Below are 18,007 nucleotides of genomic sequence, written 5' to 3'. Positions count from 1 at the left end.
TCAAGGGATCAGGGATGACCTGAGGGTATGAGAGGACTTCCTCTCATCATTTAATGGGGTCACTTTCTGGTAAGAGGAGCTTTTGCTTGAGGCCAAGTTGTGGGTGTCCTCTGACGCTTCTGGGTCCACAGGCTTTGGGGTGTACTTCCGGGGCACTGGTGTGCGGAACGCTGGCCAGCAAATTGGCAGGACAGTGTTCTTACCAAAGACCTTAAATTTCTGGAATTTTTTCCAATCCTTGTGGTGATCTGGTTGTGGGAGGATGAGCTTGCCAACCATGCAGTCCACTTTTAGTGCGGCAACTTGGCTGTGGTGCAGGTAATTAATTCCCTTTCATCCAGGTCTCCTAGAGTTATGAGATTGATCAGAGCCTTCATGCTCCAGTGCCTCAGGCTGAACATTTTGTTCAGGGCGAAACATGTTCCTGGTATTGACAATAGTGTGGCAGATGCTTTGTCTCACCAGCAGATGGAACTGTTTCATCAGTTTGCCCCTGAAGCTGATCTTCAGCTGGTTCAGATGCCCCCGGAATTGTGTAGGCTTGGAGGGCCGAGACACACAGAGCTATCTGACTAGCCATTGCCCCCAGCACATGAAGGTCGTATGATCGCGCTGTGCAGCAGTTTGCTTGTTTTAGGCTCAAAGCGAATTTGGAGCAAGTTTGGCCTATCCCTGCAGAGCATCTCATGCAGTTCTGTGTGGATAGGGAAGTTAAGGGATTGTCGGTTAAGTCTATCAGGGGGCTCTTGGCCACTTTGGCCTTTGCCAGCAAGGCCCAGGGCTTTAAGGAGGTTACAAGGGACTTTAGGTTCCACAAGATGTTAGAGGGTTGGTCTCGGGAAGCTGGTGCCCAGCCAGACACGAGGCAACCTATTTACCTTCAGGGTTTGGGGGAGGTCTGGAGTAAAGTATGTAATTCTGGATATGAAGCCGCATTCTTTCATGCGGCTTCCCTCACAGCCTTTTGGGGGGGGGGGTTGAGTAGGGGAGCTGGTGGCGCAGTCCCGCTTGGACCAGTCTAATTGGGCCCTCCTGTCGCAGGATGTCCATTTTACTGGGGATAGTGTTTCCCACCATGTTAGGAGGTTCAAGACTGACCAGCATCAAAGGGGGGTTGTTGTAAGCCTGGGGTCATGTCTGGAGGCCGAGCTATGTCCTGTTTGGGCTCTGCGTTCCTATTTGGAGAAGAGGGACAACAGTGATAGCCTTTTGTTCCGCCACCGTGATGGGTCCCCACTCACTCGTTACCAGTTTTGGTCCATGACTGAGAGGGCTTTAGCTCGTTTGGGGTTGGTGGGGGTCAAATTTTGTACCCACTCCTTATTGGGGCGGCTTCCACAGCGGCTGCAATGGGTTACCCAGGGGAGGCCATTCGGAATGTTGGATGGTGGCGGTCGGCGGCTTACCAGGAGTATGCTCGCCCTCTGCTGACCCCTTTGTGAACAGGGGCTAATTGTTTCTTTTCTCTTTAGGTGCTGCTGTTCGCCATGGGAGGTGTCAGATCCTCATATGCAGACAAAGCATGGTTTTTTGGGTGGCTCATCAGGCCAAGAGGACACTGTTGGGCTCCCAGCTTGGCCTCAGTCATTGGGCCCAGGTTGAGTGGCAGGGCCGTCGGGGCCTCTGTTGGCCGTGCTTGCTGCCACTCCTGTTTGAGGGGAGGAGTGCCCCTCCCCCTCATTTTCTAGTCATTCACCTAGGTGGGAATGACTTAGGGTTAGTCAAAGGATGGGGATTTATTTGCCCCATCCCCAGATCAGGGACACGTATGCACCTCCACAGAGGTGATGGCGTGCACTTGTCAGAGAAGGGCAATAACATCTTTTTGACCAACTTACAGCATGGGTTGTGGTTGGCGTTGCAGCAGATGTGGGGCATGAGGGCCTAAGCAGAGGCTTGACCCTTGTGGCAGCTTAGTTTGGGTAGGCAGAGCGGGCCGGTGAGCACCCGGTGGCACCTCCCCATTGGCGGGGAATGGGGGGGGGTTGTTTCAGATCGGCTGTACGGCTGCCAGCTGATAGGACAGACTGCCCATGGGACCCCCTGGACAAGGCCTTCCCTCGGGCTTCACGGCTGGGGTGTATGGTGCATTAAGAAGGAAACCACTTGCCTGGCTGGCCGGGTTAAAGCCATGCAATTGGATGGCTCGCACCTGGGGCAGGGGGTGCTCGCCCATGCAGGTTGGGGAGGAGGTCCAGTTGACCCCTTGCTCGACCTGTACCACTAGTTATTGTCATGTATGACTGTACCCAATCATACATGCCAATGTTAATTCTGATGCTTATGTTCTAATGCCAGTTATTGTAACCATGATCCTGGTGTAACTCAATTTCCCGTTGCTAGTATTCTAATGGTTTCTCAGGCTTTCACAGGTAGCTATCTGTTGAGCTCAACTATTTACGACCTTGAACTTCCCCTCGGACTATGATATGTCTTTCTTCCTAGTGGCGCAGTATGATAGCACAAATATGCAAAATGTTCTCACGCTGAAAAAGCGCCAAGGGATTGTTTGGGAATTGGGAGGGGGAAGAAAAGCAGGGTAGAAAAGAGATGTATTTTTCCCATGTTGCCATTCTTGTCAAACTTCCACTTGAGCTACTTAGATGCTTACCTTACTCCCAAGTAGACCTTTGGACCTGAATATGGAAAAGATCTGATTTCTAAATAAAAGTAATTTAACCAAGAACCTGTGTCTTGCTATAATGATCCAGGAATCTGTCTGCCATATCCTGTCATCCAGAGCCTGACAGTTATACCCCTTGCCGTTCTTAAGTTCTTAAGTTATTGTTGGTCAATAAATGGCCCTGTTTTCACCCAAGCCTCTGTGTCTGTCTCTTCAATCCGAATAGGGGGGCAAACAGAATACAATTATTTCACTATGATCATACACATGCACACACACACACACACACACACACAGAGAGAGAGAGAGAGAGAGAGAGAGAGAGAGAGAGAGAGGTGGAATCAAGCAACCTATTGTATTGTACATACACTTATTATTTTACTTGAGATAATTTATTTGCTGTCCCCCAACCACTGGCTCCCCAGGTCACAAACAATATGAATAAAATATCAAAATTATAAACATCAAATCAGAGTTCACAGCCATGAAACATGCGACAGTGGTTAAGTAGGTATTGTGTCATATCTGTGGTTTAAGTGGGTGTTATGTCATCTATGAACATTTAAAGTTATCATAGAACAATGCTACTAGAATGTTTGCAGTTTATTTCTGGGAGGGAAGGAAAAGGGGATAGTAAGAGAGAGTGAAGCGGGAATTGAATTTCACACACTGATTTGAACAAATCATTTAAGTCTTTGCCTGCAGGTTGTTATTATTCATTTGTTTATTTATTCAGTTCATTTATATGTCACCTTTCTCTTCAGTGGGGACCCCAAAAGGCTTACATTGTTCTCCTCTGCTACTTGGTCCTCATAACAACCCTGTGAAGTAGGTTAGTTGTGTGTGACTGGCCCAAGGTCATCAAATAAGCTTTCATGGCAAAACTGAGATTTGAGAGTTTGCATCCCAGAGCTAGTAATAAATCAGAGTCTCAGGCCATGATGTCTGTTGAAAGAAGAAATGCTTAAATACAGAACATTGTGTATATTGTACAATAGGTTGGGTCCTATAAAATGTTCTGCTAACTGTGGAACTTTAATCAAGCATAGGCGCTTTCCTCTTGCAGAAAAAGCTCTTGCACTGATTGATGAAGGCTCTCTGTGCTTGAGGAAAGCTTGTTAATATAATGTCTCTATAGGCTCCAGCCCCATATCCAGAAGAGACAGTAGCTCTCCACAATTGTCCTGGGTGGTATAACATGAGTAGCACCATATGTATTATTTTTATAACCACTGTACATTATTCTCTCCCCTCTTCACCCATCATCCCTTCATAGAACAGGGATGATAAAACTGTGCCCTAGTATGCATTTTAAAGGAGAAAACAGATTGATCCCACCCACTTTTGCATGTGGCAGCTGAATCCTACAGATAAGGTTCTGCCTCAATGTTTGAAACCTTGATCCTCAGAGAACTGAAACACTCATACACCTAATCCAATGCCTGCTGGAACTACCAATGGATGCACAATCTGTTGACTTGAATGGATTCTGAGGCACAAACATGATTATGAATATGAAAAAAAACTGTCTAAGGGCTTTGCTAATGTAAAACAAACTGTCTAATTACCATGTAAATATAAATGTTTCGTGCCTCGTCCCACAGAAGTGACATTCTTTGTAGTGTTGGTTGGTATTTTGTGCTGAATGGCAGCATGTAGGAGGTTGTTAGTTTTTTGGCTAATATAAAAAGAATGCTCCCTTGAGATTTCCATTCAGCCCAAATTATTGTAGGTGATCAGGTTTTGTGAACAAATAATTATAGGTTGCTTTAGGCGTGCTTCCATGAAGACATTGGATTTTACACCATACATTTAAAACAACAGCAACACAGAGACAGTTATTATTATGAATTTTCAACATTAATTGGTGGTCGTGTTAGAATGTAGACATCCATTCTCTATTTTGGAAGCAAAGCAAATCATCTTAAAGCACAGCAGTCTTGAATATAACTCTGTACTTAAGTACAAAAATAGCAACTCAGCATAAATGTGTGTTTCTCCAGGGTTGCCCGTTTCATCCAGTCTTTCTACTGTGTAAAATAATATAGGCTGGCCCACCTATCAAACTATTAAGTCCAATTATTTCCCTTCCCTTCCTGCTTCCTTCTCTTGCACCCATATTCATTCATACAATTATTTTCTTTTACCTGGGATATTCTGTTCCCCAAAAGAAAGGCTTCTGGAGCTCTCCTGCTGGGAATCCTGAATAACAAAAATATGAAGAATAACAGTATATCCAGCCTTCCTGAACAATTAAACCAAGGCTTTTCTAAGACACTTCTAAAAGGAAGGTCATTGTTTCTTTTCCCACTCAAGGTCAAGAGGGCTAATCAAACGGTTAACGTTATGTATATGAATCAGGAGCACAGCATGTTCTTGCAAATGAGCCAGCCATAAGAGTCAGACAGGCAAAAATTAAACATGGCTATTAAAAGCATTAGCAAAATGTTTTTCTAAAATAGGTAGCAATTAAAAGCAACTAGCTGGGCAAATGTTCAAATGAATGGCTTATTCAATCATGCGTAGAGACAGAGGCAGTATCATTGTATCTGTGAGGTGGCTTGTGAAGTGATTCCTCTAGGTAGGTCACCCCCTTACCCAAATCTGGTTCCTGTAGTAGTTATGGATCAATGGATGATTGGATGGCCTAGGAGCAAATTGCATAACAACAAATAACAGCAAAAGTACACTCATTTATATGCTTTCCCACAGTTAAAATGATTCCAATCTTCTTCTTGAAAGATCCCACTATTGCTTAGAGTTGTATTATATCAAATATAATAATAGAAAAGAACAAGCAGGAAACCTGCAAGGACTTGCAAGGGTCATTTCATTCCCCCCTGTATCCCCTTCATCATACTATTTCCTGTTACTGTCCTCTTGGCAGCCCCCATACCTTCTCCATGCTTTCTTCTCTCCTTCCCACTCATCCACCAACCTTTCTTTTATCTCCCCCACCCCACCCCAGTCTTCATCTTCATTTACTTCATGTATTTACTTCACCTTTCTCCCCAACGGGGACCCACAACAGCTTACATCATTCTCCTCACCTCCATTTTCTCATCACAAGAATCCTGTGCGGTAGATTAGGCTCAGAGGGAGCAGGACTGGCCGCTGAGTTCTCGGGGCATTCATTTCTTAAATATAACAGGCACTGCTTCTATTATTTGGCAGGTTAACCCTCAATGTTTGTTTCCAATTTCAGATTTTTCAATAAACCTGGGGCTTTTCTTGGGTTTGTAGAAAGATCTATCTTGTCTGTTCCTGGCTCCAGTCTCTAGATTTTAGTATCCATAGTTGGGTACATGTTGAGAAAATTTATAAATATTATCTATATCTATATCATCTATATCTATATATTTAATCACATATGAGTGATCAGAAGGGCATTTTCCATGTGTAGCATAGTGGTTAAGTGGTTAAGCTACAAATCAGTAATCTGCTGGTTCAAATCCCACTACTGCCAAAAACTCAGTAGGTGACTTTAGGTAAGCCACTCCTTTCAGGCCCAGCTCCCCAGCTGTATTGTGGGGATAATAATAACACAGACTTTGTTCACAGGTCTGAGTGGGGCACTAATGTGTCTAGCAGAGCAGTATATAAAAATGCAGACCTTTTGTTGTTGTTGTTGTTGTTGTTACAAACCTGTAAAATTCTAGAGGGGTAGCAGTGTTCTTCTGTTATAGGTCAACCTGTACAAGTCAGAAGTAATGCTGAACATTTACCCCCTACCACTGATGGGGTCCAGGTGATCCTTGATGATTCAGTTAAGAGTGTGGGGATTACACTGGATCCCAGCACTATTACTAGAGAAACAAGTAAATGCAGCTGCCAAAAAGGCATTCTACCGGGGGGGGGGGTTAGCCCAGAAGATGGCCTCCTATCTTGACTTGACTGACCTGGCCACATGGATCCATGCTATGGTTACCTCAAGGATAGATTACTTTACTGCACTCTACATGGATCTATCCTTAAACACAATTCAGGAACTCCAGTTAGTGTAAAGTGCTATAGCCCAGTAACTACCAGGCACCAGGTGGAACTCATTGTGTAGACATGCCATTGGTTCAGTTACTGAATTTAAGTCAAGGTTCTAATTATCACCTACAAGTCCCAAATGGCCATGGACCCTCATAACTGCAGGGCCACATCTCCTGCTGTGCTCTAGTAGTGTAACAGCTTCACTCATCAGAGCAAAGCCTCCTAAAAGTGACACCCGGAAAACGGGTAACACCAGCAGTTGCCTGTTCACATGTATTCTCAGTGGTGGCTACCACAATGTTGAATGACTTGCCTGACAAGGTCAGGAATGCCACCTCATTTCTGTCATTCCACAGAATGTGCAAAACCATCATGTTCAAGAGTACATTTTCCAAAAGTGATTAGAACTGTAGTAGAATGAATAGCCAAGGAAGGCACTTTTGCAATGGAAAAGTCCACTGCGATGGTTGTAGGTATCTTCTGCGTTTACTACATTGTCTTGTAATCCACTTTCTGTCATGTTACAATATACTTGCCTTAGATAATTTATTGTTAGTAATACTCTATAATTCTGTAATCCTAGTCCTATTGCACTGGTTGACATTATTCTTGATTGCACTGTTTATATAAATCCACTATGAGTCTCAGCGAGAAAGGTGGACTATAAATAAAAAATAAAAATAAAATACTCACTTTGCTTTTCAGATTCTCAGTTTGTGAGGGTCAAGCCATACATGATGCATACTGAACAGCAAGATAGTCCAATAGCATTATAGTCTAATAGCACATTAAAGATTAACAAGATTTTCAGGGTATAAAATCTAGAGAATCAAAGCTCTGTTCATCAGATTGATATCTGACAAAGGAAGATTTGACTCTCAAAAACTTAAACCCTGAAAATCTTGCTCATCTTAATGTGCTCCTGGACTTGAATCTTGCTGTTCTGCTACAGACCAACATAGCTTACCCACTTGAAACTATGATACATACGTTCATGTGATAAACTTAAAAACAAAAAAAGAATGAGAAGATCCTCTTTTAGTAGCTCTAGGTGGCTGTTTGGAAGATTTAGGAAGAGCAGATAGATGAGAAAGTATCTAAACATGGATCTCTTGCATCTTTTCCCATTGATCTGAAATGTTACATCACAAATGGCCCCTCAAAAGTTAGGAAATATTGTTCATCTAAACAGGTGATGTTATAGACTGAATCTGTGAAATGGTTATCTCAGGATGAGATGTTCCTGGGCCCTGGATTTCATCAAATAGTATCAGAGAAGAAATGGCTGTCAAAAGCCTTACCCTTTAGGGAATGAGACAAGACTACTCACCCTATAATTTACAGGACATACTTTATAACTAAAAGATACTATAATCGTAGCTACAGGATGTGATGGCTCATTTTCATCTTTTCTCATATTTGCTTGTCAAAAAGCTCAGTTAGTTTTGCCTTCAGAATTCACTTAGTTACACTGAAAACAATCTCCAGCAAACAATTCCACTTAAGCAACTATTTCTTAAATTTATGAATATCCTCTAGGTGGCCAGACAATCAAGCATTTTCCTTACAGCATCATTTAAAGGGATACACTAAATTTAACTCCTGTCAAGTGAAGCAACAAGCTGTATGTTCCTTAGGCCTGCCCATCTGCTGTCTGCTGACTTGTTCCCTTGCTAGCATTACCACCTGTTTTGGCATTGATGTATGAGAATGAAAAATTGTAAAAATATATTTTCTGAGGACTGCAATCCCTCTGATGATCTATTGTTGTTTGAAACTTGTCAAATATGCTTATTTCTGTGCTGCAAAAACAAATTAATTACATCAGTGTTGGGAACATGGTTTCCTTTATCTTTATTTATTCTTATCATAGCACATCCAAAAAGGTGAGCATTCATTTCTGCCTTGTTGACTGTTCAGCATCTCAACTTAATGTCACTCAATGCTTACTCCCACACAATGGAAGATCTATGTATATTCAGGATCTCTCTCTCTTGAGGATTTTAGAAAGAGAAAATAACCACATTGCATTATTTGTAAACTATGAGTCCACCAAATTAGGCCCTTTATGGAATACTTTTAGCTTTTAATTTTTCAATCTTCCAATAAGTTTCAAAATTTCTACCCTAAATACAATCCTGTCCTTGTGAAGCTACTGCCTCCTTGTTGTTATCTTTAAAGTTATATAAAAATCACCCTCTAGATCTCCTCCTTTTGTAGCAAGTTTCTGGACAAGCCTGCTCCCCTAGCCTTGTGGTTGGCTTACTTATTAGCATCATTATGACATTGCCACACACATCTCTTCTGGACAATTCCTGACTTGGTAGGCAGCTTCACTTCTAAGCCCACTGCCCTAACTTTGTCAATTTCTTCCCTGGATCTCACAACCCCACAAGGATTGGATTCTTAACAGTCTTCTCTCTCTAGAAGCAGGCTTGTTTGTTTCCCTTCACTAAGGCAGCCAGTTTGCCTATTGCTAGGTGTCTCTCTCTTGGGTTTTCTGTATGGTTTTTTCCTATCAGTTCTGGCCCAATACTACTTTGATTTATCTCCTGATTTCTGCATGCATTTTTTTACTTTTAGTTTATGCTTCAGCTATTTTGGTTTTCCCATTTTTTCTCTTCAAAAGAATTGAGAAATTTCAAATCACTTTTACCCCAATCTGATTCTGAGTTGATTTTTCCCCATGCATAATGTTCCTTTCCAGGTTTTTTGTCCTACCCAATCCCACCCACCTCCAGCCCACTTTTCAATGACTGGATGCTCATCTTCATTGAACCACTCCTCCCCCTCTTCTTGCCCTGCCTCCTGGTTTTGTTTTCTATATTTTTATTGTCATTTTCATAGCATTATATTGATCTACTATTGTAACAATACATGCAACAGATTCTCTGAATCCCTAGCTTTCAATTTTTTAAAAAATGCAAATCCCTAGCCCCTTCCCATCACCTGCAGAGATATAAAGAAACAGGCATATCTCCACAATGGAATGAGCTAGAGACATACTTTTTTTAAAAAATGAAATTTGAGAATTCAGAGAAGCTGCTGCATGTACTGTTACAGCACTACATCGACATAATGCTATGGAACCGGAATCATGGACAGAAGCAACATTTTTGTCGATACATAAGGAAGGAACAGAACCAAAAGAAATAAAAAATTATAGACTGATCTCTCTGCTGAATTGTGATTATAAAATATTTGCCACAATATTGGCTACAAGGGTGAAAAAAATATTACTGGATAAGATACATCAAGACCAGACAGGTTTTCTTCAGAAAAGACAATTGAGGAATAATATTAGACTTGCAGTAAACTTGTTAGAATATTATGAGGCACATCCAGAAAAACAGATGACGATGATATTCTTAGATGCTGAAAAAGCATTTGACAACGTTAATTGGAATTTCTTTATTGAACAAATGAAAAAATGGATTTTGAAATGGAATTCATAAAAGCAATTGAAGCTATATATAAGAAGCAGAAAGCAAAAATACTTCTGAATGACGATATGACAGGATCAATCTCAATAGAAAAGGGAACGAGACAAGGTTGTCCACTCTCACTGTTAATATTTATTTTAATGCAAGAAATATTGACAAGAGCTGTAAGGAAAGACCCTATAATAAAGGGAGCAACGATTAGAGGACATAGATACACACTACAAGTATTTGCAAACGATCTACTATTTATATTAGAAGAACCGTTACAATCAATAGAACAACTAATAAAAAAAAAATACAAGACTATGGAGCGATGGCGGGAATGAAGATTAACTATCAAAAAACAAAAATGATAACCAAAAATATGACTATACAACAAAAAACAGAGTTGACCAGAATAACAGGATTTCAACTAGGAAAAAAAGTAAAGTATCTGGGGATACATTTGACAGCAAGATGCAGCTCACTAATGAAAGATAACTATGTGAAGTTATTACACGAAATAAAAGGAGATCTGGACAGATGGAAAGGACTACAACTGTCGCTACTAGGAAGTATTGCAACTATTAAAATGAATATACTGCCACGTGTAATATTTTTGTATCAAACCATCCCTATATGTATCAGCAAATCATATTTTGAAGAACTAAATAAAAACTTGAGTAAATTCATTTGGCAGGGGAAAAAAAAACAAGAATTAAATTAAAAGTACTCCAAGGACTGAAAGAAAATGCAGGCTTCGTGCTACCAGATTGGGAAAAGTATTATCAAGCGTGTGGTCTAGTGTGGATGAGACATTGGATTTTATTGGAAAATTCAAGACTACTAGCCCTTGAAGGTCATGATTTACAGCTAGATGGCATGCATTTGTATGGTATGGGAAGACAGTCAGACATAAATATTTTAAAAACCACCTGATAAGGAAATCCCTCATGACAATATGGGAAAAAATTGCACCGCAAATATATGAGAAGACCCCTCAGTGGGTCTCCCCATTAGAAGCATTCACCCAACCAAATGTATGTTCAGCAAGTAAAATTATTAGATATAAAGAGTTGTTAAACAATAAAGGACTATTAAAAAACAGGGTTAACATACCTGTAACTTATGTTCATCGAGTTCTTCTGTGCTGACATACATGGGACTGCGCAGGCGCAGGCCAGCGCCGGAAAATTCTTTATCGCTTCTCTAGCTCTGAAGGGGCCGTTAGTCACGCGCCTCAGTGACCGTTTCCCACCCAACGGTCACATGTCCTTCCAACGACCAACGGCCCCTTCCCTCAGTTCTCCCTTGCCGCCGCTATCCAATACACATAGCCAAAATCGTTCAAATCACCAATTCCCATTATTGTTATCATATTTATTATTATTCTGCATTGGAATTCACAGCGGGGCAGGAGGGAGGGATGTGTGTCAGCACAGAAGAACTCGATGAACATAAGTTACAGGTATGTTAACCCTGTTTTCATCTTCGTTCTTCTGTGCCTCCACACATGGGAGAGTACCAAGCTTCACACAATAAGGAAGGTGGGGTGAAATCCAACTCAATTTTATTATGTACTCATAGTACAAGGACCAAGAGATAAAAAAAATTGTTCAATAACATTAACCTTATTCAATAAATATATCCATATATACATATATACATCAAGTGTCATTGTCAATTATTGCAGTAAGACACTCCAGCATCCCTTTAGGAAAACAAGGAGTGGAGGACAGCTCTGGCCACAGCAACATCTTGCTCTGCATTGACATCCGTAGCATAATGCTTAACAAACATGTCAGCAGAGCACCACGTAGCCGCCTTGCAGATATTAACCAGCAGCACACCCCTGATAAGTGCCGATGAAGCTGCCTGAGACCGCGTGGAATGGGCTTTGATCTCCAGTGGACAAACCACCCTGGCCAGAGCATAGGCCCTATTAATGGCCGACATAATCCACCGTGACAGAGTCTGTGACGACGCCTTGTGGCCCTTGTCCTTTATCCCAAAGCAAACAAACAGATGGGGACTACTACGGAAGTCCTTTGTCCTGTCCAAATAAAAGGCTAAGGCCCTCCTTAAATCTAAAGTATGAAGGGCCTTTTCTCCCCTGGTAGAAGCATTTGGAAAGAACACAGGTAGCGTAATGTCCTGCGACAAGTGGAAGGCAGACACCACCTTGGGTAGAAACTTAAGGCATGGTCGCAGGACCACCCTATTTTTATGGAAAAGAAGAAATGGGGGGTCAGCCCTGAGTGCTGCTAACTCGCTAACCCTTCTGGCAGATGTTACAGCCACCAAAAACGCTACTTTGTAAGACAGTAAGTCCAAGGGGCATGTAGCTAATGGTTCGAAGGGAGGCAGCATCAACCTAGACAGTACTAGGGAGAGAGACCATTGAGGCACTGGTGGTGACACGGGCGGGTAGAGATTAAACATCCCCTTCAGGAACTGACATGATTTGCAGTGTGAGAACACTGTACTACCATCAACCCGATCGTGAAAAGTGGAAATCGCTGCAAGATGGACCTTCAGGGAGGTAACCCTAAGCCCTTGGCCCTTCAATTGACATAGGTAGTCAAATATTAACCCCAGGGGGCTACTGGTAAGCACCACTTTCTTTGAAAGCGCCCAAGCCTCAAACCTAAGCCACTTTGCCTCATAAGCCCGTCTAGTAGACGGCTTCCTTGCATTTAGCAAGACCTCCTCCACCTGCTCAGAGAAAATTACAGGCGGGGTCGAATCCGCCAGGCAGACAGGTGCAACTTTATGGGCTCGTGGTGAAACAGGCTCCCATTCAGCAGGAGATCCTGTCGGGGAGGCAGACTCACATACGTCTGATTGGACATCTGCTACAGTTTGGGGAACCACACTTGTCTCGGCCAGAAGGGTGCCACCAGAATGCAATCTGCATTGTCCTTCTCTATTTTACACAACACCCTTGGTATCAGAGGGAATGGTGGAAACATATAGTGCAACCTGTGGGTCCACGTAAATTGGAAGGCATCCCCAATAGAGAGGGGGTCGCTCCCTGCCCTTGAACAAAATATCTGGGCCTTGGTGTTTGCTGACGTTGCAAACACATCTATGCTCGGTCGGCCCCACATTTGGAAGATCGGCCCAATGTACTTTGCGTTCAGTTCCCACTTGTGGTCCAACATGGGCACTCTGCTCAGGGCATCTGCCCGAGCATTGTCTGATCCCGCTATGTGTATTGCCCGAAGCATCACACCATTCTGGATCGCCCATTGCCAAATGAGCGTGGCCTGTCTGCAGAGAATCATAGATGATGTGCCCCCTTGCTGGTTTAGATAATACATGGCAGTCGTGTTGTCCGTCTGCACCAACACCTGATGGTTTTGTAGAAGTGCTGCAAGGGACACAAGTGCAAAACGAATAGCTCTTAATTCAAGAACATTAATATGCAGGTTCTTTTCCCTTTCTGCCCATACATCCTATACACATACAGCACCACAATAAGCGCCCCATCCCTGCAGGGACGCATCAGTGGTCACTCTAACCTCAGGATGCAGATAGCCAAACAGGGTCCCCTTAAACAAGTTGTCATCTGACAGCCACCAATCAGGGGAAGATAGAATTACCCTAGGTATGGATAACTTGAGAGATGGAGGGTGCTGTATAGCATCGTACCTCCGCACAAACCAATTTTGAAGCGGACGCATACGCAGTCTCGCAAAGGGTACTACTGAGGTAGCAGCTGCCATATGACCCAGTAAGCGTTGTATCACGTGCACAGATTGGAAACGATTTCTCTTAAACATGGAAACCAATCCCTTTAGGGATGTAGCTCTTTCCTGTGGAAGCAGTGCTTTAGCCTCTACTGAGTCTAATACCGCACCAATGTAAGAGACCCTACGGCTGGGTAGTAGTTTTGACTTATCAAAACTCACCAGCAGACCCAAACATTCGCAAGTGCTTAGTATTAACTCCACATCTTGCAAAAGCTGAGCCTCAGAACCTGCCACGATGAGCCAATCATCGAGGTAAGGAAAGATGGTACAGCCTTTCTCTCTAAGGAAAGACACCACAGGAGCCATACATTTGGTGAATACTCGTGGCGCTGTGGACAGGCCGAAGGGAAGCACCCTATAACGGAACACCCTTCGCTTGTAAACGAAACTCAGGAATTTCCTGTGCTCCTCTAGTATTCCAACATGGAAATAGGCGTCCTTCAAGTCGAGGACAGCAAACCAATCCCCTTCCTTTAGCAAGGAAATTACAGCAGACAGTGTGACCATCTTGAACTTAGTCACCTTTAGAAAAACATTAAGACCCCTTAAATCCAGAATGGGACATAAACCCCCATCCTTTTTGGGGACGAAGAAGAATCAAGAAAAGAAGCCTTTCCCAGACTCCTCATACGCCACCTCCTCCACAGCACCCTTGGCCAAGAGCGACCCTATTTCTGCGTCCAGCTCGGCCATGGTATTATTTACAGCTGTTAGGGGTGAGATACACCTAGGCAGTTCAGTGAATTCCAGCCCGTATCCTTTATTTACAATCGTTAAGACCCATGAGTCAGATGTTATCGACTCCCACTCGAAGAGGAAAGGCTTCAGCCTGTCCAAAAAATTCAAGGATGCGGCTGGTTTATTCTGTCAGAATTGCCTCCCTGTTTCCTGCTGATCTTTCTGCTGGGCAGGGGGCTGAGGCGTGCGGGGCTTGAAGGGCCTACGCCTCCTGGGCTGTTGTGCAGGAATGAAGTGGCGCTGAGAGGCAGGGTATTGCTGGTAGTAGGGACGCTGTTGGTATCTGCCATGGTACTGATACGGATTGTATCTCGCAGGGTACCATGGCCTAAATGCAGACCTGTCCGCCGAGGTCACCCCCAATGACCAGGCCGTCTGCCTATCTTCCTTTTTCTTTTTCAGCGCCTCATCCGTAGTTTTCAAAAACAAGGAGTCCCCTTCAAAGGGCAGATTCTCAATCCTTGTTTTCACTTCCTGCGGGAGAGCTGTCGACCAGAGCCAAGAGTGAGAACCACCGCTGCCATCATTCCACGGGCCGCAGTGTCAGCTGCATGGCTTCCAGCATTCATCTGCTGCTTGGGGAGGCGGACGGCTTCATTCTGCAGCAGGGACACCACTGCCTTCTTGTCTGAAGGCAAGTCGTTGACATAAGATGCCAGCTTCTCCCATAAATATAACTGGTAGCCAGCCATGATGGTCTGGTAGTTGGCTATCCGGAGGCCCAACGCCGAGATGGAGTACTGGCGCCTGCCCAGGGCGTCGATCTTTCTGCCCTCCTTATCTAGGGGTGCGGAAGAGGGGCCTGACCATCGAGGCTGGACTTCCTCAGCGATCAACGAGGAAGGTGGAGGATGCTTGACCAGAGATTGCCATGTGCCTTGTTTAATCTTATACATCTGCTCGATGCGCTTAGATGTAGCTGGCAGATCTGAGGGCACCTTCCACACCTTCTCCACAATTTCCTCTACTCCTTCCAGCATCGGAAAACCTACTGTAGCTGGGTTATCGCCATAGATATGACACAGCAGCTTGTCCTTCATCTTAGGCGTGGCCGAAGAAATATCAATCTCCAACGCCCTGGCCATATAGGCCATCTGGTCAGCGTAGATCCGGAGGTCCTCATAAGGGGAGCATGTACTGGGAGCCACATTATCATCTGGGGACGGTTCTGATAATGATTCCAACCGATACCCACAGCTGACATCAGCCTCCTCTTCATCGGAAGCAGGCACCGACACATCCCCTGGAAAAGGTGGAGGCAGCCATCCCTGTCTGGAAGTCGATGTCCTCGGTTCTGAATACTCAAACCCCGCAGGGGGCCCCCTCCACTGGCAATGGTAGGCTGGAGGAATATAGGAGGCCTGTTGATGCCGAGACTCCAGGGAACGTTCGGAACCGACGCTCTCTGCCTCCGAACAGCACCGGCTCCGAGTAGAAGAAGCTGGAGACGCAGGAGATGGTCCTCCTTGTGCGCGTTGGATCCGACGACGGGTAGCTGAGCCCGGTTCCGTCGAGGGGGAACGATGTTTGCTGGAAACTACGATGAACGCACCCGGATCCGGCACCTCCTCCAGACCCAAATGGTCCGGCAAGTTCAGATGAGGGGGAGGCATGCGAGGAGACACTAGCACCACCTCATCAGCCAACTTGCGCCGTGGGGACTGAGAGTGTCGGTGTTTGGCTTTCTTCGGCTTCTTCGACGGCGGTTCCAAGCTAGCCCTCGGATCCGAAGCCCCTTCGACGGTCGGCCTCTTGGTGGACTCTGGTCTTGGACCCGAAGCCCTCTTGGGTATCGACTTCCCAGCAGCGACCTCTGGCCTCGGAGTCACGGCAGCCATCGGTTCCGATGTCGTTGCCGGATCCGATCCCCTCGGCTCCGATCCCGAAGCCATCCTCCTCCGAATGCAACGACGCCATCTCCAGGGGAGATCTCGCAGACCGTTGCACTGGAGAGCCCGCTTTTGAGGCTGCTGCACTTGTCGGCCGAGATTTTGATACTGACTTCGCAGATGCCACTGAGCTCGCTCATGATTGCCTTTCAGCAGAGGGGCCAGGGCCAGCCTTCGGGGAGGGTAACGGTGTCTTCCCCGCCACAGAAGGGGTACCGCCTTCTTCCAGCACCTTCTGCCACAACGACGTGTTCAATCACTGTTCTTGCCTGGCCTTGTGCATGAACTTTTGGCAGATTTTACATGCCGGAACATTATGGGTCTCCCCAAGGCAGAACAAGCACAAATCATGCCCATCGGTTTGGGCCATTTTCATGTGGCACTGAATACAGTGCTTGAACAAGGCCTTCAAAGCCATGTAGGGGCCAGGCAATATCGCGTCATCAAAAACAGTCCGAGTTATACACTACCAAGTCCAGAAAGAGTCCAAATCAGTTAGAAGAAGAGTAGTCAAGTCCAAAATCCTAGTCAAAATCCTAAGCAATCAATCACTGTAAAGTACCGGAGCTGCGAAGCAGATGTTCACTTCTAGCAGCGGGAAACGGTCGCTGAGGCGCGTGACTAACGGCCCCTTCGGAGCTAGAGAAGCGATAAAGAATTTTCCGGCAGCTGGCCTGCACCTGCGCAGTCCCATGTGTGGAGGCACAGAAGAACGAAGATGAACAAAAGAACTACAAAACCAAGATGTTAATTTAGACTGGTGGTCAAGAGTTCAGATTGAATCCAGATTCAACAAAGACAAAAAAATGGGGGGCCTCTATCTAGAACAAAAAGAGTTTGAAAAACTGTTATGTGACTCAGATGAAAAGTTGATAAAGAAAATGTATATCTTCTTAATGGAAATGAAAGAAAATGAAGGGGTGGAGAAATGTAAAAGATTATGGATACAGAACTTAGATAATGATATTGGCCAAATACAGTGGAATAAGATATGGAAAGTAAATGTCAAAATAACTAAATCTGCTGTGTTTAAAGAGTATTTAAATAAGATGTTCCATAGAACATATCTAACGCCAGGTAGACTGGCTAAAATGTTTAAAAATATGTCAAATAAGTGTTGGTAATGTAAAGAAGGTATAGGGATATTTTTCCACATATGGTGGTCCTGCAAAGAAGTGCATAGATATTGGATAATGGTACAAAATATCTTACAGATATCAATTCCTTTGAAACCAGAATTTTTTTAAATTAAACTGTATGCTGGATATAAAGAGAGAGCAAGAACACTTGGTAATCCATATAGTAACAGCCAATAGAATCTTACTAGCAACCTATTGGAAACAACAAAGAATCCCTCAGCAAGAAGAATTATTAACAAAGGTAATGGAGACAGCGGAAATGGATAAATTGACATTGTTAATGAAAGGGCAAATGGAAGAAGACTTCTCTGTACCATGGGATCCCTTCTACAAATGGATGACAAATAATTACAATGTTTAAACATAAATATGATACCAAGACTAACTGTATAATGACATAATAGAACTCACAATTAAAGACGTAACAAGATGAAATATAAGAGGTAAAGAAATAGTTAAC

The 18,007-nt window shown here is 44.0% G+C and overlaps 1 protein-coding gene across 1 annotated transcript in view; it reads right to left on the bottom strand.

Annotated features, from left to right (window-relative positions):
- Positions 1-18,007, bottom strand: part of PHEX (phosphate regulating endopeptidase X-linked) — a 177,050-nt gene that overhangs the window by 19,469 nt on the left and 139,574 nt on the right. The window contains exon 16 of the mRNA XM_054974975.1: positions 4,771-4,825. Within this exon, the coding sequence (XP_054830950.1) occupies positions 4,771-4,825 (55 nt within the window). The remainder of the gene's footprint in view (positions 1-4,770; positions 4,826-18,007) is intronic.

Source organism: Eublepharis macularius, chromosome 3 (genome assembly GCF_028583425.1).
Source record: "Eublepharis macularius isolate TG4126 chromosome 3, MPM_Emac_v1.0, whole genome shotgun sequence".
Lineage (NCBI taxonomy): Eukaryota > Metazoa > Chordata > Lepidosauria > Squamata > Eublepharidae > Eublepharis > Eublepharis macularius.
This window is presented reverse-complemented; position numbering and strand designations above follow the sequence as displayed.